This window comes from Phyllobates terribilis, unplaced genomic scaffold, assembly GCF_046119375.1.
Source record: "Phyllobates terribilis strain yellow unplaced genomic scaffold, ASM4611937v1 Scaffold_5__5_contigs__length_657084704, whole genome shotgun sequence".
Lineage (NCBI taxonomy): Eukaryota > Metazoa > Chordata > Amphibia > Anura > Dendrobatidae > Phyllobates > Phyllobates terribilis.
Window position 1 is genome coordinate 359350161 of NW_027362765.1, and position 23758 is coordinate 359373918.

The 23758-nt window shown below is 47.8% G+C and overlaps 1 protein-coding gene across 1 annotated transcript in view; it reads right to left on the bottom strand.

The window, feature by feature from the left end:
* Nucleotides 1-150: 150 nt before the first annotated feature.
* Nucleotides 151-23758, bottom strand: part of ACSL5 (acyl-CoA synthetase long chain family member 5) — a 101163-nt gene continuing 77555 nt past the window's right edge. The window contains exons 18-21 of the mRNA XM_073684730.1: nt 21275-21418; nt 19431-19532; nt 8339-8410; nt 151-664 (exon numbers count right to left, since the gene is read on the bottom strand). Coding sequence (XP_073540831.1) covers nt 524-664; nt 8339-8410; nt 19431-19532; nt 21275-21418 — 459 coding nt within the window. The 3' untranslated portion in view covers nt 151-523. The remainder of the gene's footprint in view (nt 665-8338; nt 8411-19430; nt 19533-21274; nt 21419-23758) is intronic.

The window sequence follows — 23758 nt, forward strand, 5'->3', positions numbered from 1 at the left end:
AACGATGCATACCACCAGTATATTGAGAAGCTGTGCCCCCCACCATCCCGCAGGAGGAGCGGCGCCCCCCCCCCGAATATCACACCACACATTCCCATTCCTAGTAAAATTTATTTGTTCAGTATATACAGCACAAACCCCCCCCCCCCAATCATTACAGGTCTGCAGCAGGTGACTCTCCGGAAGCTGTAGGACTAATCCCAGCATGCACCCAGCGAGCAGCTGCTGGGTCTTGTAGTACTGTTGAGGTGGAGGGTTGCAGGGGGCAGATCACTTATATAAAAGACGTTTTATAAAAATGTAAAAGCCCCGTTGTCCAACGGAGCTCCGTGCAGCGGCCGGGTACATGGCCATAGGGATGGCAGTGCGATTACAGGGGCTCCCAGTGCGACTGCAGGGGGGATGAGGAGCCGTCGGCGGTACACTGCTGCTCCGTCCGGCAGGATATTGAGGATCCGGCTCGTCCACATGTTGCGCTCTGGGATGGTCGCTCGGGATTTGGGGATGTTACTGGCGCGGAGCTCTAATCTTGGATCTTGCTGTACAAATCATCGATCTGACTCTTAAAGTATTTGGCCACCTCCGCTCTCTTGGCTTTTAGGGTCGGGGTCAATAAACCATTTTCGATGGTCAACATTTCAGGATGAATGTAGATATCCTTCACCTAAAGAATAAAACACAGTGTATGTACATAATGAGTGCAGCTCTGGAGTATAATACAGCGGGTAACTCCGAATCAGTAATGTAATGTACAGTTGTGCTCAGAAGTTTACATACCCCGGCAGAATTTTTCCTTTCTTGGCCTTGTTTCAGAGAATATGAATGATATTAAAAAAAACTTTTTCTCCACTCATGGTTATTGGTTGGGGGAAGCCATTTATTGTCAAACTACTGTGTTTTTTCTCTTTTTAAAACTTAATGACAACCAAAAATATCCAAATGACCCTGATCAGAAGTTCACAGACCCCAGTTCTTAATACCGTGTATTGTCCCCTCTAACATCAATGACAGCTTGAAGTCTTTTGTGGTAGTTGTGGATGAGGTTCTTTATTTTCTCAGATGGTAAAGCTGCCCATTCTTCTTGGCAAAAAGCCTCCAGCTCCTGTAAATTCCTGGGCTGTCTAGCATGAGCTGCGCTCTTGAGATCTCCCCAGAGTGGCTCAATGATATTGAGGTCAGGAGACTGAGATGGCCACTCCAGAACCTTCACTTTGTTCTGCTGTAGCCAATGACAGGTCGACTTGGCCTTGTATTTTTGATCGTTGTCATGTTGGAACGTCCAAGTACGTCCCATGCGCAACTTCCGGGCTGATCAGTGCAAATTTGCCTCCAGTATTTGCTGATAACGTGCTGCATTCATCTTTCCTTCAACTTTTACCAAGTTTCCTGTGCCTTTTGTAGCTCACACATCCCCAAAACATCAGCGATCCACCTCCGTGCTTTATTGTAGGAATGGTGTTCCTTTCATCATAGGCCTTGTTGACCTCTTTCCAAATGTAACGTTTATGGTTGTGGCCAAAAAGTTCAATTTTGGTCTCATCACTCCAAATTACCTTGTTCAAGAAGTTTTGAGGCTTGTCTCTGTGCTGTTTGGCGTATTGTAGGTGTTATGGGTCCGGGTGGTGGAACCTCTGTGCTGAGATGCAAGGAGGGACCAGAGGGGCGTAACTACGTGCCAACTCGGACCGACCCTGGCCACACAGTGGCTTAATCGACTCCGTGAACCAGGGAGGGACCGGGCAGGCGGACCAGGTGCCACTCTGGGACCGAGCTTGTGTGAGAGCAAGCGACTCCCACAGGTCAGATGACTGAAGCTAACCAGTACAGCGAATGAGCACGGCAGGTGGCCTTACGGGTGATCCGGATAGACAGGCTCGTGGGCACGGCTGACAGACACAGGCTGGTGGGCACTGAAACCTGAGTGCCGCAGCAGGGGAGCTGGAGGACGCCGGACCGGGACCGCGGTGGTGAGGGGAACGGTGTCTCTGCCCGGCAGGAGGCAGAGACGCCGACGCTACAGTTCCCCCCCCCCCCCCCCCCCCTTTACGCCCCCTCTTCTTTAGGCCCGCAAGAAGACGAGGGGCATGAATGTTCTCCCTGGGCTCCCAAGATCTCTCCTCATGACCAAACCCCTTCCAATCCACAAGAAAAAGTCTTTCCTCTTACCCTATTGATGGCCAAAATGTTCTACCCCAAAGATGTCTTCAGTGGAGACTAGAGCTGGAGCGGTACCTGGATCGTCAGAGAAAGAATTAAGGACAACAGATTTGAGGAGAGACATGTGAAAGGAGTTGGGGATCCGTAAGGAGGCCGGGAGTTTCAGCTTGTAAGCCACTGGATTTAGTTGGTTCAAAATCTCAAACGGAGCGATGAACCGCGGGCCCAACTTATATGATGGTATCTTGAGACGGACATATTTGGAGGAAAGCCAGACCTTGTCTTCCGGACAGAATTGAGGCGGATCCAGACGTCTCTTATCAGCATATATCTTCAGCCGCTCGGAGGACTGAAGAAGTGCAGATCTAGTGTCCTCCCAAATTACAGAAAATTCACTGACTAGAGACTCCGTGGCAGGATTGTCCACTGAAGCAGAGACAGGAAACGGAATCCGGGGGTGTTGACCGTAGACCACGAAAAATGGAGACTCAGCAGAGGACTCACTCACATGGTTGTTATAGGAAAATTCGGCTCAGGGCAGGAGCTCAACCCAATCACTATGGTGAGCGTCGACAAAGTGCCGAAGAAAGCTGGTAAGGATCTGATTGGTACGTTCCACTTGACCATTGGACTGAGGATGGTAGGCAGAAGAGAAATCCAAAGAGACATCCAGCAGCTTGCACATGGCTCTCCAAAAGCGAGAAGTGAACTGAACTCGGTCCGAGACAATGTGGAGGGGTAAGCCGTGGAGACAGAAAATGTGACGGATAAAGTCCTTAGCCAGCACAGGTGCAGACGGAAGACCAGGCAGAGGAATCTAGTGAGCCATCTTGGAGAAGCCGTCGGCGACCACCCAAATGACGGTACAACCAGCCAATACAGGAAGATCCGTGATGAAATCCATTGCAATATGTTGCAACGGAGCGGAATGCAAGGGAAGAGGAAGGAGACGACCGGCTGGAAGGTGCCTGGGTATCTTGTTACGGGCACAAGAGGAACAAGCCGCGACAAAATCCGCAACATCCTTGCGCAGGGTGGGTCACCAATAGTGCCGGGTAGCGAGCAGAAGTGTCTTCCTCTGGCCGGCCAGTTTGGACGGATGGCCCCAGAGTAAGACCCTCTTCTGATCCTGAGCCGCTACAAAGGTCTTACCAGGGGGAAGATGATACAGGTCAAACGGAGCAACAGTTATTATTCTGGAGGGATCAATGATGTGCAGAGGCTCCTCCTCCAGGTCGGAAGACAGAAAAGAGCGGGATAGAGCGTCGGCTTTAATGTTCTTGTCGGCCGGGCGGTAATGGAGGTTGAAGCAGAATCGAAAGAACAAAGACCATCTGGCCTGACACTGGTTTAGTCTCTGGGCGGTCTGCAAATATGCAAGGTTTTTATGGTCAGTGTAGATGACCACCGGGTGCAAAGCCCCCTCAAGCAAGTAGCGCCACTCCTCCAGCGCTAATTTGATGGCCAGCAGTTCACGATCTCCTATGGAGTAATTACACACGGCCGGAGAGAAGAGTTTGGAGAAGAAGCCGCAGGTCACCATTCGCCCGGACGAGGATTTCTGGGTGAGCACTGCTCCGGCTCCGGAGGAAGAGGCATCAACCTCCAGGAAGAACTGTTTATTGCCATCAGGACGGTGTAGCACAGGAGCGGAGGAGAAAGCTTGTTTGAGAGATAAAGGCCTTCTCTGCCTCGGGTGACCACTCCCTGGGATTTGCTCCCTTACGGGTAAGAACAGAGACGGGAGCTGTCCGGGAGGAGAAATGAGGAATGAAGAGGCGGTAATAGTTAGCAAATCCCAGAAACCGCTGAATGGCCTTTAACCCCTCAGGTCGGAGCCATATTAAGACGGCAGACACCTTCTTGGGATCCATCTGCAGTCCGATCTCCGAGATGATATACCCAAGAAATGGTAGAGCGGTCTGCTCAAAGAGGCATTTCTCGTACTTAGCATACAGGCGATTTGCCAGGAGCCTCAGCAGTACCTGACGAACATCCCTCCGGTGAGAGGGCAGATCAGGGGAGAACACCAAGATATCGTCCAGGTACACTACCACGCAGGAATACAGGAGATCTCGAAAGATATCGTTTACCAACTCCTGGACGACGGCTGGAGCATTGCAGAGACCGAAGGGATCACGCGGTACTCGTAGTGACCATCCCGGGTGTTGAATGCCGTCTTCCATTAGTCTCCCTGGCGGATCCGGACCAGATTGTATTCCCCACGCAGGTTCAGCTTAGTGAAGACCTTGGCGACCTTTAGGCGGTCAAAAAGCTCTGAGATGAGAGGCAGGGGGAACTTATTCTTGATGGTAATCTGATTTAGACCCCTATAGTCGATACAAGGACGAAGAGAGACGTCCTTCTTTACAAAGAAGAATCCTGCTCCAACCGGAGAGGTGGATTTTTGGATAAATCCCCTAGCAAGATTTTCTTCAATATATTCAGACATGGCACGGTTTCGGCTAGCGACAAGGGGTAGAATCGCCCAAGAGGAGGTGAAGCACCAGGTATTGGGTCGATGGGGCAATCATACGGCCTATGAGGTGGTAGTGTCTCTGCCTCTTTTTTTTATCAAAAACATCCGCATAGGACCAGTAGGGTGCAAGCAGGCCAGGTAGGTTTACCGGAGTAGACGGGGGTCGAGCAGGACGAACTGGAACCAGACAGGTCTTATGGCATTCCTACCCCCAACGGAGCACCTCTCCCGAGCTCCAATTCAGGACGGGCTCATGTCTCTGTAACCAAGGCAGGCCAAGCAAGATGGGATGAGAGAGACCGGACAGTACATAAAAGAAGATCTTCTCCGAGTGCAGCATTCCCATCTGAAAAGTTACCGGCTCAGTGACCAACAAGACTGTTTCAGGGAAAAGTTTTCCATCCACAGAGGAAAATGCTAAAGGATCCGCCAGACGTATGGTAGGAATCTGAAAACGCTCCACATTGGCCTGTTGAATGAGATTCCCAGCGGCTCCAGAATCCAGATGGGCAGTCTCGAAGAAGCGGGTCCCACCACTGGTAACGGACAGAGTCAAGGGCGGAGAGGAAGAACTCTTGCCTAGGACTACCTCTCCGAGCGGTCCTAGACACTGGAGTTTCCCGGTCTCACTGGGCAAGAGCGGATCTGATGCTCTATATTGCCACAATAGAAGCAACTCCCCTCGGCACGACGGGTCTCCTGGTGAGACTTGACTATCTTGGCTTGGTCAATTTGCATCGCTTCTGGAGAAGACACCCGGAGGAGTGCAGGTTGCGAGACTGGACTTTGGAAGACGGGAGCGAGACGCGGAGGTTTCCTCTCACGGGTCATCTCCTTTAGCACATTCCAGGAAACGGATGTCAATCCGGGTAGCTAATGAAACCAGGTCGTCCAGGGAGGGTGGTATGTCACAACCGGCCAGCTCATCCTTGATCCGTCCGGAAAGGCCCTCCCAAAAGGTGGACGCCAGTGCCTCATTATTCCAGGCCAGTTCAGATGCGAGGGTTCGGAAACGTACGGCATACTGGCCCACAGTGAGACTCCTTTGGCGGAGACGAGAAGTGAGGAGGCAGTAGAAGATTTTCGTCCGGGCTCATCGAACACCTTCCGGAAGGCAGCGAGGAAAGCCTGAAGAACAGACACCAGGGGATCCCCTCTCTCCCACAGAGGGTTAAGCCATGCCAACGCCTCTCCGGTGAGGTGAGACATGATGAACACCACCTTGGCCCGGTCGGAGGTGAACTGGTGTGCCAGGAGTTCAAAGTGCAGCGTGCACAGATTTATAAAGCCCCGACATAAAACGGGGTCACCACCAAAACGTAGAGGCGCAGAGAGCCAGGGTCCAAACCCGGGTGCCACAGCACCACTGGGTTGAGGTGCCGCCGGAGCGGGTGCCGCTCGGTTAGAGACGGACACAGTCGGGGTGGACAGCGCGTCCACGCGGGAGTTGACTGTCCGAAGATAGGACAGGATAGTATCCTGTTGGGATCTGTGGCGAGAGACGTCTTCGTACAGGTCTGAGAGCTAAGGAGCCTGGGAGCCACGGGGTTCCATGGCCTGTGCAAACTATTACGGGTCCGGGTGGTGGAACCTCTGTGCTGAGATGTAAGGAGGGACCAGAGGGGCATAACTAAGTGCCAACTCGGACCTACCCTGGCCACACGGCGGCTTAATCGACTCCGCAAACCAGGGAGGGACCGGGCAGGTGGACCAGGTGCCACCTGGGACCGACCTTGTGTGAGAGCAGGCGACTCCCACGGGTCAGATGGCTGAAGCTGACCGGTACAGCGAATGAACATGGCAGGTGGCCTGACAGGTGATCCGGGTAGACGGGCTGGTGGGCACGGCTGACAGACAGGGCTGAGGAGAGTGTTAGCACATAAACAACAACCCTGCACAGGCACCTCCATTTTGGAGGAGGTGCTTTATATAGGAGTGGTCCTCCGGCAATTGGCCGGGGACTCTTTAGGACGGCGCGCGCGGCCCCTTTAAGAGGGAGGGAGTGCGCGCCCTAAGCACAGTGCCTGGGAAGCTGCGCGCAACAGCAGCAGGGGAGCTGGAGGACGCCAGACCGGGACCGCGGCAGTGAGGGGAACGGCGTCTCTGCCCGGCAGGAGTCAGAGACGCCGACGCTACAGTAGGCGAGATACTTTGTGGCATTTGCGCAGTAATGGCTTTCTTCTGGCGACTCGACCATGCAACCAAATTTTCTTCAAGTGCCTCCTTATTGTGCATCTTGATACAGCCACACCGCTAGTTTTCAGAGAGTCCTGAATTTCAGCTGATTATATTTGTGGGTTTTTCTTTCCATCCCGAACCATTTTCTTGGCAGTTGTGGCTGAAATTTTTGTTGGTCTACCTGACCGTGGTTTGGTTTTTACAGAGCCCCTGATTTTCCATGTGTTAATCACAGTTTGAACGCTGCTGACTGGCATTATTAATTCCTTGGATATTTTTTTTGTATCCCTTTCCTGTGTTATACAGTTCAACTATCTTTTCCCATAGATCCGTTGACCATTCTTTTGCTTTCCCCATAACGCAAAATCCAGAAACGTCAGTGGCTGGATGAAAGATGCAAGAGTCTGTCTGGATCCCAGAAACTCACTCAGCTTTTATGCACACACACTGATTACAAGCAAACAGGTCACAGGTGAGGATGTTACCTTTAGTAGCCATTCAAACCCATTTGTGTCAAATTCTGTGCATGTTATCAGGCCAAAATCACCAGGGTATGTGAACTTTTGATCAGGGTTACTTGGATGTTTTTGGTTGTCATTAAGATTTAAAAAGAGAAAACACAGTAGTTTGACAATAAATGGCTTCACCCAACCAATAACCATGAGTGGAGAAAAAAGTTTTCTTGTTAGCATTCATATTCTCTGAAACAAGTCCAAGAAAGGAAAAATTCTGCCGGGGTATGTAAACTTTTGAGCACAACTGTATGTACACAGTGACTGCACCAGCAGAAAAGTGAGTGCAGCTCTGGAGTATAATACAGGATGTAACTCAGGATCAGTAATGTATGTACACAGTGACTGCACCAGCAGAATAGTGAGTGCAGCTCTGGAGTATAATACAGGATGTAACTCAGGATCAGTAATGTATGTACACAGTGACTGCACCAGCAGAATAGTGAGTGCAGCTCTGGAGTATAATACAGGATGTAACTCAGGATCAGTAATGTATGTACACAGTGACTGCACCAGCAGAATAGTGAGTGCAGCTCTGGAGTATAATACAGGATGTAACTCAGGATCAGTAATGTATGTACACAGTGACTGCACCAGCAGAATAGTGAGTGCAGCTCTGGAGTATAATACAGGATGTAACTCAGGATCAGTAATGTAATGTATGTACACAGTGACTGCACCAGCAGAATAGTGAGTGCAGCTCTGGAGTATAATACAGGATGTAACTCAGGATCAGTAATGTAATGTATGTACACAGTGACTGCACCAGCAGAATAGTGAGTGCAGCTCTGGAGTATAATACAGGATGTAACTCGGGATCAGTAATGTAATGAATGTACACAGTGTAATCTTGCGTACATCATCTTGTTCTCAGCCTCTCCCCATCCTGTGTGATTAGGTAATTTTCTGTAGAGCACAATGATATGTGATCGTGTGATGAGTACAATAGTCAGGGAAACCCTTCATTCCTCGCTGTGAGATCTTGCAGGTAATTACAGACGTTATTACAGACCTGTTCGAAAGACTTCAGTCCGGCCTGTTTTCCAATTTTAATCACATCTTCCAGTATTGCTTTCTTCACAGCCTGAGGGGCGATATAATGATAATGTCACTGTAACCGCATCACACATCATGGGATTAGATACATACAGTTGAAACCAGAAGTTTCCATACACTATATAAAAATGTCTTAAACCATTCTCTCTCTCTGATTATTCTGGTATTTAGCAAATATTAAAAATGATGGTATAATCCTAATTGTCCTAAAAGGTGCAAGATTTATTCTGATTTCATGTCAGATATTGAGAAAAACATGCAGATGTGTTTTTTTATGTAGTGTATGTAAACTTCTGGTTTCAACTGTGTGTGTGTATGTTTGGACACACCTTCTCATTTAAAGATTTTTCTGTATTTTCATGACTATGAAAATTGTACATTCACACTGAAGGCATCAAAACTATGAATTACCACATGTGGAATTATATACTTAACAAAAAAGTGTGAAACAACTGAAAATATGTCTTATATTCTAGGTTCTTCAAAGTAGCCACCTTTTGCTCTGATGACTGCTTTGCACACTCTTGGCATTCTCTTGATGAGCTTCAAGAGGTAGTCACCGGAAATGGTCTTCACTTCACAGGTGTGCCCTGTCAGGTTTAATAAGTGGGATTTCTTGCCTTATAAATGGGGTTGGGACCATCAGTTGTGTTGTGCAGAAGTCTGGTGGATACACAGCTGATAGTCCTACTGAATAGACTGTTAGAATTTGTATTATGGCAAGAAAAAAGCAGCTAAGTAAACAAAAAGTGGGAGGAGGCCTGACAGGAAGTGGTGGAGGCGGAGCCTGCCGTGTGCTGCAAGAGTTGTGCTGTGTGTGGAGAGAGCTCCTGGGAAGGGAGGAGAGCCAGGCGGAGGTGACCGAGCGGACCGGGAGGACCAGTAGGAGGCGACCGGAGGGACGAGCGCAAGAGAGCGCTGTGGCAGCGTGCAGTGCCGGCCAGCGGAGGGTGCCAGGTGGTGGTGACCAGGAGGTGATCAGGAGGACCGGTAAGAGGCGACCGGAGGGACAAGCGCGCTGTGATAGCGTGCAGCGTCCCTAGAGGAGGTGAGTGAGGGGCAGGAGGCCGCGATAAGCGGCCCTACTGAACCCAAGTATGTACTGTACTGTATTGTATTTGTATCTGTATTGTAATTGTATTGTATTCCCTAGTCCATATTTAATTGATTACCCCCCCGTCCATATTTAATTGATCACCCCCGTCCATATTTAAATTGATTCCCCTGAACACCCCCGTCCATATTTAACTGATCCCTCTGACCACATTAAATTGACCCCCCCGTCCTCATTTAATTGATCCCCGACCACCCCCCGTCCATATTAAAGTGATCCCCCTGACCACATTTAAATGATTGACCCCCCCAGCCCATAATTGATTGATCCCCCTTGTCCTATTTAATAGATTCCCCTTGTCCACTTTTACTCATCCCCAGTCCCTATCTAAGTGCCTTATCCCCCACCATATTTAATTAACCCCTGTCCATAATTAATTGATTGATTCCCCAGACCACAATTAATTATTTCCCCAGTCCATATTTATTGATATTATTGATACTTATTGATCCCCAGTCCTTAGTTAATTAACCCACCGTCCATACCTATTTATTTGCTTTACCCCCCATCCTATTTAATTAAACCCCCTGTCCATAATTAATTGATTGAATCCCTAGTCCACAATTAATTATTTCCCCAGTCCATACTTATTGATCCCAGTCCATAGTTAATTGACACACCGTCCACACTTAATTAATCCACCTGACCCACTCAGCTGATCCCCCGTCCATACTTAATTGATACTTAATTGATCCCCCGTCCATACTTAACTGATCCCGCGCCGATATCTAATCGATACACTTGCACATCCCTAATTGATCCCCGTCCATACACCTATATATAAATAATTGTGTTTTGTACTTGTACATATATACTGACTGTATCCCCATATTTAGAATGACGTCCATGTTGGCCGGAGCCGTGCAGTGTACATCTTGCGCAATGTATGCATTCCCTGAGCTACCGCTCAGGGATCCATACTGCTGCGAGAGATGTGAGCATATCGTGCACTTGGAAGCCCAAATCCTGGATCTAAGTGCTCAGATAGCGGTACTGAGGAGCATCGACAACATGGAACGGAGTTTGCTGCTCACCGAGCAGACACTCAATGTGTCAACACTGGGGGTGGAGCTTAGTGGGGAAGCGCAGGCTGATCAGGCAGGGAGCTGGGTAACGGTTAGAAGGGATAGAGGGAAGAAGTATAGGAAGGCTGGTTCAGAACCGGCATTATTGGAGCACGACAGATCCTCTGACCGCCGGGGGAGTGTATGCTCCAGTAATGAGGGGGAGGGGGGAAGTGTAGGGCAGGCTAGACAGGTCCTGGTAGTGGGTGACTCTATTATTAGGGGGACAGACAGGGCAATCTGTCACAAAGACCGGGATCGCCGAACGGTGTGCTGCCTCCCTGGCGCTCGAGTCCGGCACATCGCGGATCGGGTTGACAGGTTACTGGGTGGGGCTGGCGAAGACCCAGCGGTCATGGTCCACATTGGCACCAATGACAAAGTGAGTGGTAGATGGAGGGTCCTTAAAAATGATTTCAGGGATCTAGGTAGGAAGCTTAGGGCAAGGACCTCCAAGGTAGTTTTCTCAGAAATACTACCAATCTCGCGAGCCACACAGGAGCGCCAACGGGAGGTTAGGGAGGTGAATAAGTGGCTAAAGAGTTGGTGCAAGGCAGAAGGGTTTGGGTTCATGGAGAACTGGGCCGACTTCGCTGTCGGCTACAGGCTCTGCCGTAGGGACGGGCTGCACCTCAATGGGGAGGGTGCAGCGGTGCTGGGGAAGAAGATGGCTAATAGGTTGGAGGAGTTTTTAAACTAGAGACGGGGGGGGGGGGAAACCAAGGAAATAGGTGGGATGTGAGGCAAGCAAGGGGGAAGGGGAGAAGTGAATATAATGAGGGTGGAGAGGGGGGTGGGGATAGTACAGTTAGATCGTTAGAGAAGAATAGGATGCTAAATAACCCCAAAGTTTTATCTTGCATGCTGACCAACGCAAGAAGCCTGACCAATAAGGCGGATGAGCTGCGGGCGCTTATATCGGAGGAGAGGTATGACATCGTAGGTATAACAGAGACTTGGCTAGACGATAGCTACGACTGGGCGGTAAATTTAATAGATTATAGTTTATTTAGAAGGGACCGGAAACAGGGGAAGGGCGGAGGAGTCTGCTTATATGTAAAGTCACGTCTAAAGCCCAGACTAAGGGAAGATATAGGAGAGGGAGAAGAGGGGGTCGAGTCCATGTGGGTAGAGATAGAGGGGGCAAAAAATAATAAAATATTACTGGGGGTCTGCTATAAGCCACCCAATATAACCGAGGAGAATGAGAAACTGCTATTAGGACAAATAGACAAAGTAGCAAAACATAATGAAGTGATTGTAATGGGGGATTTCAACTACCCGGATATTGACTGGGAAACAGAAACCTGTAGATCGCAGAAAGGAAAAAGGTTCTTGACAAATATCAAGGATAATTATCTCTCCCAACTAGTGCAGGAACCAACGAGAGGGAAGGCAGTGTTGGACTTAATATTGACTAATAGGCCTGATAGAATAACTGAGGTACAGATAGGGGGGCACCTAGGTAATAGCGACCATAATATTATCAATTTCAAAATGCCCTTCAGTAGGGTTATCAATAAGGGAACAACAAAAACATTAAACTTTAGGAGGGCGAAGTTTGATCAGCTGAAAGAAAACCTTCAACTTATTGACTGGGACAAAGTTCTTAATCAAGGAAATACGAATAGTAAATGGGAAACCTTCAAAAGAATTCTGAATACTCAGTGCGAGAGGTATATACCGTATGGGAATAAAAGGGCCAGAAATAAGAGGAAACCAATATGGTTGAATAAGAACGTAAAAGGGGCGTTAAATAGCAAAAAAGAGGCATTCAAGAGATTAAAACAGGAAAACAGTAAGGAGGCACTAATGTGTTACAAGGAAAAAACGAGAACCTGCAAAAAAACAAATAAAAATAGCGAAGGAGGAAACAGAGAGACGTATTGCTAGGGAAAGTAGATCAAATCCCAAACTGTTCTTTACGTATATAAATAGTAAAAGGATTAAATCGGATAATATTGGACCGATAAAAAGTGATGAAGGCAAAATCATAGAGAAAGATGAGGATAAATCTAATCTATTAAATAAATTTTTTTCGTCAACTTTCACAAAGGAAAAAGAACTAACAGGCGAAATGAGAAGTGACAAGCTTAATCCTCCACTAAGTATGACAAATCTAACCCAAGCTGGGGTACAGAAACGCCTCAGTAACATTAAAATAAACAAATCACCAGGACCTGATGGCATACACCCACGGGTACTAAGGGAACTAAGTAATGTGATAGACAGACCGTTATATCTTATATTTAAGGACTCTGTTGAGACTGGGTCTGTGCCACTTGATTGGCGACAGGCGAATGTAGTGCCAATATTCAAAAAGGGAGCAAAAAGTGACGCCGGAAACTATCGGCCGGTGAGTCTGACGTCCGTTGTGGGCAAAATTTTTGAAGGCTTTATTAATGAGGCAATCATGGAGCATCTTGACGCTAATAATCTATTAACCCCGAACCAACATGGATTCATGAGGAATCGCTCCTGCCAAACAAACCTGATTGACTTCTACGAGGAGGTTAGCTCTCGAGTAGATCAGGGGGAACCAGTGGATGTCGTGTATCTCGACTTCTCAAAAGCGTTCGATAGCGTGCCACATAATAGGTTGGTATACAAAATGAGAATGATGGGGCTGGGGGAAAATGTCTGCAAGTGGGTAGCTAACTGGCTAAAGGATAGAAGGCAGAGGGTGGTTATAAATGGAATATACTCAGATTGGGTAAGCGTCACTAGTGGGGTACCACAGGGGTCTGTACTAGGCCCAATGTTATTTAATATCTTTATTAACGACATAGTCAACGGGATAAATAGTAAAATATCAATATTTGCAGATGACACAAAGTTATGTAAAACAATTAATACAAAAGAGGACAGTGCAGACCTACAGAGGGATTTGGATAAGCTGGGTAGGTGGAGCATTAAATGGCAAATGAGGTTTAACGAGGAGAAATGTAAGGTCATACATATGGGAAGGAAAAATGGAAGTCACCAGTACTCACTGAATGGGAAATCATTGGGGAATTCAGAGATGGAGAAGGACTTGGGCATCTTGATTGATAGCAAACTAAATTGGAGTGCCCAAAGTCAGGCGGCTGCTGTAAGGGCAAACAGGGTAATGGGATGTATCAGAAGAGGTATAGCTGCAAAGGAGGAGAACATTGTTCTTCCACTGTACAAAGCACTGGTCAGACCACACTTGGAATACTGTGCTCAGTTATGGGCCCCAATATATAGAAAGGATATAAATGAGCTTGAAAAGGTACAAAGGAGGGCAACAAAATTAATAAAGGGAATGGAGGGACTGCAATACCCAGAGAGGCTGGCAAAACTAGGACTATTCAGCCTGGAAAAGAGAAGGTTGAGGAGGGACATAATAAATGTGTACAAATATGTTAGGGGACAGTATAGAGACCTTGCCCGGGATTTGTTCAAAAGGAGGGATATTACGGTAACAAGAGGGCACTCACTAAGACTGGAAGAGAAAAGGTTTCAGCACCAGCATAGGAAGGGGTTCTTTACGGTAAGAGCAGTGAGAATTGGGAATTCACTGAGTGAGGAGACGGTAATGTCGGATTCACTAAACCAGTTCAAGCGGGGACTGGATGCATTTCTAGATACCAGGCAGATTTCTGCATATACTTAAAAATAAAATAAAATAGTAGGTTGATACAGGGATTTATTCTGACTGCTGGTTTCAGAGTCGGGAGGGAATTTTTCCTCAGGTGAAGATTGGCCAAATCATTTGGGGTTTTTGCCCTCCTCGGGATCAACTTTAGCAATTACAGAACTAACAGGTTGAACTTGATGGACGCAAGTCTTTATTCGGCTTTACTAACTATGTAACTATGTAAAAACGAGTGGCCATCATTACTTTAAGAAATGAAGGTCAGTCAGTCTGAAATATTGGGCAAACTTTGAAAGTGTCCCCAAGTGCAGTTGCAAAAACCATCAAGCGCTACAAAGAAACTGGCTCACATGAGGACCGCCCCAGGAAAGTAAGACCAAGAGTCACCTCTGCTTCTGAGGATAAGTTTATCCGAGTCACCAGCCTCAGAAATCGCAGGTTAACAGCAGCTCAGATTAGAGACCAGGTCAATGCCACACAGAGTTCTAGCAGCAGACACATCTCTACAACAACTGTTAAGAGGAGACTTTGTGCAGCAGGCCTTCATGGTAAAATAGCTGCTAGGAAACCATTTCTAAGGACAGGCAACAAGCATAAGAGACTTGTTTGGGCTAAAGAACACAAGGAATGGACATTAGACCAGTGGAAATCTGTGCTTTGGTCTGATGAGTCCAAATTTGAGATCTTTGGTTCCAACCACTTTGTCTTTGTGCGATGCAGAAAAGGTGAACGGATGGACTCTACATGCCTGGTTCCCACCATGAAGCTTGGAGGAGGAGGTGTGATGGTGTGGGGGGGGGCTTTGCTGGTGACACTGTTGGGGATTTATTCAAAATTGAAGGCACACTGAACCAGCATGGCTACCACAGCATCTTGCAGCGGCATGCTATTCCATCCGGTTTGCGTTTAGATGGACCATCATTTATTTTTCAACAGGACAATGACCCCAAACACCTCCAGGCTGTGTAAGGGCTATTTTACCAAGAGGGAGAGTGATGGGGTGCTACGCCAGATGACCTGGCCTCCGCAGTCACCAGACCTGAACCCAATCGAGATGGTTTGGGGTGGGCTGGACCGCAGAGTGAAGGCAAAGGGGCCAACAAGTGCTAAGCATCTCTGGGAACTCCTTCAAGATTGTTGGAAGACCATTTCCGGTGACTACCTCTTGAAGCTCATCAAGAGAATGCCAAGAGTGTGCAAAATAGTCATCAAAGCAAAAGGTGGCTACTTTGAAGAACCTAGAATATAAGACATATTTTCAGTTGTTTCACACTTTTTTGTTAAGTATATAACTCCACATGTGTTAATTCATAGTTTTGATGCCTTCAGTGTGAATTTACAATTTTCATAGTCATGAAAATACAGAAAAATCTTTAAATGAGAAGGTGTGTCCAAACTTTTGGTCTGTACTATATACATACATACATACATACATACTCAGCAATCCGCATCGCATATAGCAGGCTTATATACAGCGGACAGTATCGCACATGGTCAACAAGGAGTCTGCTATAGACGTGTCTGCAGTGCATTGCGTTAAGTGTAAGATATGAATTATACCTGAATTGAACCTGAAAGGAACTGAAGGTAACTGGATACTTGGACACTGTAAACAATGTTTGTCTTCACTCCCTTAATCCTTCACTTCTTACAACCACCCTTAATCCCTACATCTAGCAAGGAAACTCATCTCTCCCTCCATCCTTCCCATTCATCTCACCTCTTCCTCTGAACTACTCCTCAACATACAATCCTGTGTCTCTAAGCACAGACAGCCACCTCATGCTCTCTCCTGTTCCCACCTACTAACACTTTCTCTGCTCCGCCTCACAGCTAGCGATATTTCCCCAAATCCTGGTCCTCCTCATCAAACCCCCCCCCCCCCAGTCACTTCCACCTCCTATCCACGATCGATCACAAACTTTCACAACTCTTCTAACCATATACACCTGCCCAGCCCCCACTTCCCCAGTCACACTAACAGGAGCTCTCTGGAATGCTCACTCCGTCTGCAACAAACTTTCCTATATCCATGATCTCTTCATAACTAACAAATTTTCCTTCCTCAGCATCACCCAAACCTGGCTCACCCCCTCTGACACGGCCTCTCCAGCTGTACTTTCATACGGTGGATTCCACCTTTCCCACACACCCTGCCCCATTGGCAAGCATGGTGGAGGAGTTGGCTTTCTCCTGGCTTGCTCCTTCACCAAAATCCCACTGCTGCCCTCCGTTACTCTCCCCTCTTTTGAGGTGCATTCTGTGCACATCTACTCCCCCTCCAACCTCCACCTGGCTGTCAGTTACCATCCCCAGGACCAGCCACCACCTTCCTCGACCACTTCACCACCTGGCTACTTCACTTCCTTTCCGCTGACATCCCCACTATCGTCATGGGTGACTGCAACATCCCCATTGACACTTCTCTCTTAGCTGCCTCTAAGCTTTTATCCCTCAATTCCTCTTTCGGCCTTACTCAATGGTCTTCCGCAGCCACTCAGAAAGATGGCCACACACTGGACCTCATCCTCTGTTCCCTATTTAACCCCTCTAACTCACCTCTCCCCCTTTCTGACCACAATTTACTCACATTCTCTGCCCTCTCCTCTCCAGGGCAACAATCCCCACTCCACAAATTAGCATACCCTCTCAGAAACCTCAAACACCTTGACCTACACTCTCTCTCTGAATCCCTCCTCCCTCTTACAGACATCAGTTCCTTACATGACGCAGATGTTGCTGCCGCATTATATAACACCACAACAACTGCAGCTCTCAATTCGGTCCCCCCCGCTCACACTTACCAAAGCTCGCACAATGAACAGGCAACCCTGGCACACCAGCCTAACTAAAGAACTGCGCCGGGCCTCCAGGGTTGCTGAGCGTAGATGGAAAAGGTCCCACTCCAATAAGTACTTCACCGCATTCAAACAGCGCCTCACTACTTTCAAGTCCACACTCACTACAGCAAAACAAACCTACTTCTCATATCCTCCCTGTCTCACAACCCCAAACAACTATTTAACACCTTCAATTCTCTCCTCCACACCCCAGCGCCACCTTCCTCTCCTCTCAGCCGAAGTCTTTGCCTCATTCTTCAAGCTGAAGATTGACACCATAAGACAAAGTTTTTGTTTAAAGTCCCCCCAGCCCCTCCTCACACCTACTTAATCCTCCTCCTCCATCAGATCAACTTTCCTCTTTACTCTCCAAATCATACCTCACCACCTGTGAACTTGACCCAATCCCGTCCCTCCTCATCCCAAACCTTACCACAGTCTTCATCCCAACCCTAACCCACCTTTTCAACCTGTCATTAACAACTGGTGTCTTCTCATGCTTCAAACATGCCTCGATCACACCCATCCTCAAAAAGCCCTCCCTTGACCCATCCTCTCTGATTAGCTATCGCCCCATATCACTTCTCCCCCATGCCTCAAAACTACTGGAACAACACGTCCATTCTGAGCTGTCCTCCCACCTCTCCTCCTGCTCCCTCTTCGACCACTTACAATCTGGTTTCCGACCGCACCATTCTACTGAAACTGCACTGACTAAAGTCACCAACGACCTACTGACCACCAAATCTAAGTGACACTACTCTGTCCTCCTCCTCCTAGACCTGTCATCTGCCTTTGACACAGTGGACCATTCCCTCTTACTACAGATTCTCTCATCTCTCGGCATCACAGACTTGGCCCTATCCTGGATCTCCTCATACCTAACAGACCGGACATTCAGTGTCTCCCACTCACACACCACCTCCTCATCTCGCCCCCTATGTGTCGGTGTCCCCCAAGGTTCAGTCCTAGGACCCCTATTCTTCTCCATCTCCACCTTAGGCCTGGGACAGCTCATAGAGTCTCATGGCTTTCAGTATCACCTCTATGCTGATGACACACAGATCTACCTCTCTGGACCCGATATCACCACCTTACTAACCAGATTCCCACAATGTCTGTCCGCTATCTCATCCTTCTTCTCTGCCAGATTTCTAAAACTTAACATGGACAAAACAGAATTCATCATCTTTCCACCCTCTCATTCAACCCCCCCCCCCCCCCCCCGACCTATCCATCAACGTCAATGGCTGTCCACTCTCCCCAGTCCATCAAGCTCGCTGCCTTGGAGTAACCCTGGACTCTGAACTCTCCTTCAAACCACATATCCAAGCCCTTTCTACTTCTTGCCGACTCCAACTCAAAAATATCTCCCGGATCCGCACGTTCCTCAACCATGAATCTGTAAAAACACTAGTGCACGCCCTCATCATCTCCCGCCTCGACTACTGCAACCTCCTGCTCTGTGGCCTCCCTTCTAACACTCTCGCACCCCTCCAATCCATCCTAAACTCTGCTGCTCAATTAATCCACCTGTCCCCCCGCTATTCCCCAGCCTCTCCTCTCTGTCAATCCCTTCACTGGCTCCCCATTGCCCAGAGACTCCAGTTCAAAACCCTAACCATGGCATACAAAGCTATCCACAACCTGTCTCCTCCATACATCTGTGACCTAGTCTCCTGGTACATACCTGCACGCAACCTCCGATCCTCACAAGATCTCCTTCTCTACTCCCCTCTTATCTCCTCTTCCCACAATCGCATACAAGATTTCTCCCGTGCTTCCCCCCTACTCTGGAATGCTCTACCCCAACACATCAGACTCTCGCCTACCGTGGAAAAAGAAACCTGAAGACCCACCTCTTCCGACAAGTCTACAACCTGCAGTAACCACCGCTGCACCATACCCTCACCTACTGTATCCTCACCCATCCCTTGTAGATTGTGAGCCCTCGCAGGCAGGGTCCTCGCTCCACCATACCGCTGCACGACCAGCTCTACCCTCACCTACTGTATCCTCACCCATCCCTTGTAGATTGTGAGCCCTCGCAGGCAGGGTCCTCGCTCCACCATACCGCTGCACGACCAGCTCTACCCTCACCTACTGTATCCTCACCCATCCCTTGTAGATTGTGAGCCCTCGCAGGCAGGGTCCTCGCTCCACCATACCGCTGTACGACCAGCTCTGCCCTCACCTACTGTATCCTCACCCATCCCCTGTAGACTGTGAGCCCTCGCGGGTCCTCTCTCCTCCTGTACCAGTCACTGTCACATTGTGTTCAAGATTATTGTAATTGTTCTTGTATGTACATCCCCTTTTCACATGTAAAGCGCCATGGAATAAATGGTGCTATAATAATAATAGGCTTATATACAGCAGACAGTATCGCACATGATGGGTTCATTACTCACTGCATGTTTGCAGAGTTCTTCAAAGGAACATCGGACACCAAACTTTGCTGCAAAATCAGGCAATACCTCCGGATCCGGGACAATAACTCCCACCAGGCAGGACTAGAAACAAACAACAAGTTATAGGTAGCGCTGGAAGATGTGATTATTGTGCAGCTCACCCCCATGACCACTGGGTGGCACCATTGTACTGGTCAGATGGCGCATATTACCCAGGACTTCCCGCTGTTCTGCACATTATGTGGTGAAGGGTTTTCTGGGTTCTGATTGCTATGTGAGTGAATAAATGAGTGATCCTGTGACACGGACAAGTCCTAGAAGCCGAGATCCCCCCAGCAGGTCGTGTCTCTGACCCCCGACAAATCCCGTGACCGAAGAATGAGATAAAAAATATCTAATGTCAGGAGTTACTGATCTAAAATCCCAGAGATTAGCGCATGTCCCTGGGTATATATGGCCACATTGAGGGGTCTCCTGCCTTCTGGAAGTAACGGAGTGTCAGAGGAGGTTCTGCAACTTTCTAATAGATTCTGTCCCTGATTCATCATCGTCTTTGCACCTTTTTTCTTTGTTCTATTAGTGACTTTTTTCTCTGCCCCTTATTTATTATCTCGTTTGCTCTTTCTCTTTCCTTTCCTTGGTTTTGTCCGGTGTTTTTCTTCACCTCTGTGGTTTCGGATTTTCTTATCCAGATGTTTAGCCTAACTCATCCTTTTGTGACTCTACACATTTTTCACCTATTTTTTGTCTTAATTTCTTCTTAATTGCGGATGATTTTAAATCTATTTTCTAAGTGTTCGTCTTTTTTTTTCCTCCCTCTTCGCAGTTGTGGGCGCGTTTTTTTGTAATTCAGATGGTTGTGGCCGATTCATTTTTTTTTTTGTGACATTTAATAAAATTGCATTTTTTTTGCACAAATCTTCTCCGGTCCCCTCCTGCATGACTTTTTTTTTTAAATTTTGTATTCCAGATATTTTTGTGCAGATGTTAGAGTCCCCCTTTTTCACTCTAAAAAGGCGCAAACCGGGTAGAAGACAAAAATAAAGAGCAGTTTTAATTTTCCACAAAAAAATTTATGAACCCACGTGCGGGAATTTGAAGAATTTGGCAAAAAAAAAAATACAGTAACAAAGACCAAAAGAAAAGGAAATTAAAAAAAACCCACAAATGATTAATCAAGACCATCAATCTGTCTAGTTTTAATTTTACGTAACTGAAGACTGACAATTTTAAAGAAAATGTGATTTATTTTTTGTTTCCAAAAGGAATAAAATGACTAAAAAGAGCATCTTTGATTTTGCAAAAAAATTCATGAATCTGTAAATGCCATAAAGAAAAAAAAAATCGGTCACCGCATCTCCCTCAATGAAGGCAATAAAAAGCAAAATGGCACCAATATAAAATACAGCTCGCTACGAAAAAAAAGATTGCGCTATCCATTTATCCCACACATTGACCTGGGAGAAATCCTGTATGAAGAGGTAGAAGGAGCTAAGATTGCTAATGAGAGCGGGCCCCTGTGCCTGGGGGCCACAGTCTCTGCTGTCAATATCACCTATGGAAGCCCGTGATGTCATGATGGTGGGACCCAGGGGGTGACATCTGCCTGGATGGCCAGGGTGGTGGATGTGACCAGTTTTGCTTGGAGGTCTTGCAGGTGATGTAGCACGTGTCTGGACATTCATGTGCCAGAAGAGCGGACCTCCAGCTCTCCGGCAACGCGCCGCTCCCCAGACGTTTATTCAGAACTTGTCTGAACTTTAATTGGATTTTTTTTCTCGGTCTCCTCATTAACCTCATCCAAGTGGTTCATCTAATGCCCATAATGTCACGGAAATACCTACCCGCAGGCTGTCGCCATGCACGAAGACCTGAGCCACCGGGGCACTGTGCACGTACACGTTCTCAATCTTCTCCGGGGCAATGTACTCTCCCTGCGCCAACTTAAAGATGTTCTTCTTCCTATCAATGATCTTCAGAGTCCCATTCTGAAAGAGATAATATGTATTAATAGTATAGCACATCCTCCAGTCACCTCCAGAGCAGCGGTCAGTATTCTGCTCTTACATCTTGTCTTATCCTCCAGTCACCTCCAGAGCTGCAGTCACTATTCTGCTGTTACATTGTGTCTTATCCTCCAGTCACCTCCAGAGCAGTGGTCAGTATTCTGCTCTTACATCTTGTCTTATCCTCCAGTCACCTCCAGAGCTGCAGTCACTATTCTGCTGTTACATTGTGTCTTATCCTCCAGTCACCTCCAGAGCTGCAGTCACTATTCTGCTGTTACATCTTGTCTTATCCTCCAGTCACCTCCAGAGCTGCAGTCACTATTCTGCTGTTACATTGTGTCTTATCCTCCAGTCACCTCCAGAGCTGCAGTCACTATTTTGCTGTTACATCATGTCTTATCCTCCAGTCACCTCCAGAGCTGCACTCACTATTCTGCTGTTACATCTTATCCTCCAGTCACCTCCAGAGCTGCAGTCACTATTCTGCTGTTACATCATGTCATATCCTCCAGTCACCTCCACAGCTGCAGTCACTATTCTGCTGTTACATCATGTCTTATCCTCCAGTCACCTCCAGAGCTGCAGTCACTATTCTGCTGTTACATCATGTCTTATCCTCCAGTCACCTCCACAGCTGCAGTCACTATTCTGCTGTTACATCATGTCTTATCCTCCAGTTACCTCCAGAGCTGCACTCACTATTCTGCTGTTACATCTTATCCTCCAGTCACCTCAAGAGCTGCAGTCACTATTCTGCTGTTACATCGTGTCTTATCCTCCAGTCACCTCCACAGCTGCAGTCACTATTCTGCTGTTACATCTTATCCTCCAGTCACCTCAAGAGCTGCAGTCACTATTCTGCTGTTACATCTTATCCTCCAGTCACCTCCAGAGCTGCAGTCACTATTCTGCTGTTACATCATGTCTTATCCTCCAGTCACCTCCACAGCTGCAGTCACTATTCTGCTGTTACATCTTACTCTCCAGTCACCTCCACAGCTGCAGTCACTATTCTGCTGTTACATCTTACTCTCCAGTCACCTCCAGAGCTGCAGTCACTATTCTGCTGTTACATCTTACTCTCCAGTCACCTCCATAGCTGCAGTCACTATTCTGCTGTTACATCTTACTCTCCAGTCACCTCCAGAGCTGCAGTCACTATTCTGCTGTTACATCTTATCCTCCAGTCACCCCCAGAGCTGCAGTCACTATTCTGCTGTTACATCTTATCCTCCAGTCACCTCCAGAGCTGCAGTCACTATTCTGCTGTTACATCTTATCCTCCAGTCACCTCCAGAGCTGCAGTCACTATTCTGCTGTTACATCTTATCCTCCAGTCACCTCCAGAGCTGCAGTCACTATTTTGCTGTTACATCATGTCTTATCCTCCAGTCACCTCCAGAGCTGCAGTCACAAATAAAATCAGTTGCTGCTTGAAAAACTCATCACTTCTGAACGCCTGGAAAGACTCTGTGTGAACGAAGCCTTAATGCATTGAATTGTAGTAGATAGAGGGAAGATTCCCTGAGGATGAGGGCCCAGGAACAACCGGGATTTATCAATAAAAAAGTAACCCTCGCACTGCGGCAGCTAATTGCATTTTACCTTTTCTCCTCCAGGGGCTACAAGGAAATCTTACAAAAAAAAAAATCCTCAAATAGGGGCTGAGTTCTGCTCTGCTTCGCTCTTCTCGGTTCTGCTCTGCTATGCTTGTCTCTGCTCAGCTCTGCTTTTCTATGCTCAGTTCTGCTCTGCCCTGCTTTACTCTGCTCGGCTCGGTTCTGCTTTGCTCTGCTCAGCTCAGCTTTGCTCGGCTCTGCTTTACTCTGCTCAGCTCGGTTCTGCTTTGCTCTGCTCAGCTTTGCTCGGCTCTGCTTTACTCTGCTCGGCTCAGCTTTGCTCGGCTCTCCTCTGCCCTGCTTTACTCTGCTCGACACAGATCTGCTTTGCTCTGCTCGGCTCAGCTTTGCTGGGGTCTCCACTGCCCTGTTTTACTGTGCTTGGCTCAGCTCGGTTCTGCTTTGCTCTGCTCAGCTCTCCTCTGCCCTGCTTTACTCTGCTCGGTTCTGCTTTGCTCTGCTCGGCTCAGCTTTGCTGATCTATCCTCTGCCCTGCTTTACTCTGCTCGGCTCGGTTCTGCTTTGCTCTGCTCAGCTCAGCTTTGCTGGGCTCTCCTCTGCCCTGCTTTACTCTGCTCGGCTCAGCTCGATTCTGCTTTGCTCTGCTCGGCTCTCCTCTGCCCTGCTTTACTCTGCTCGGCTCAGTTCTGCTTTGCTCTGCTCAGCTCAGCTTTGCTGTGCTGTGCTCTCCTCTGCCCTG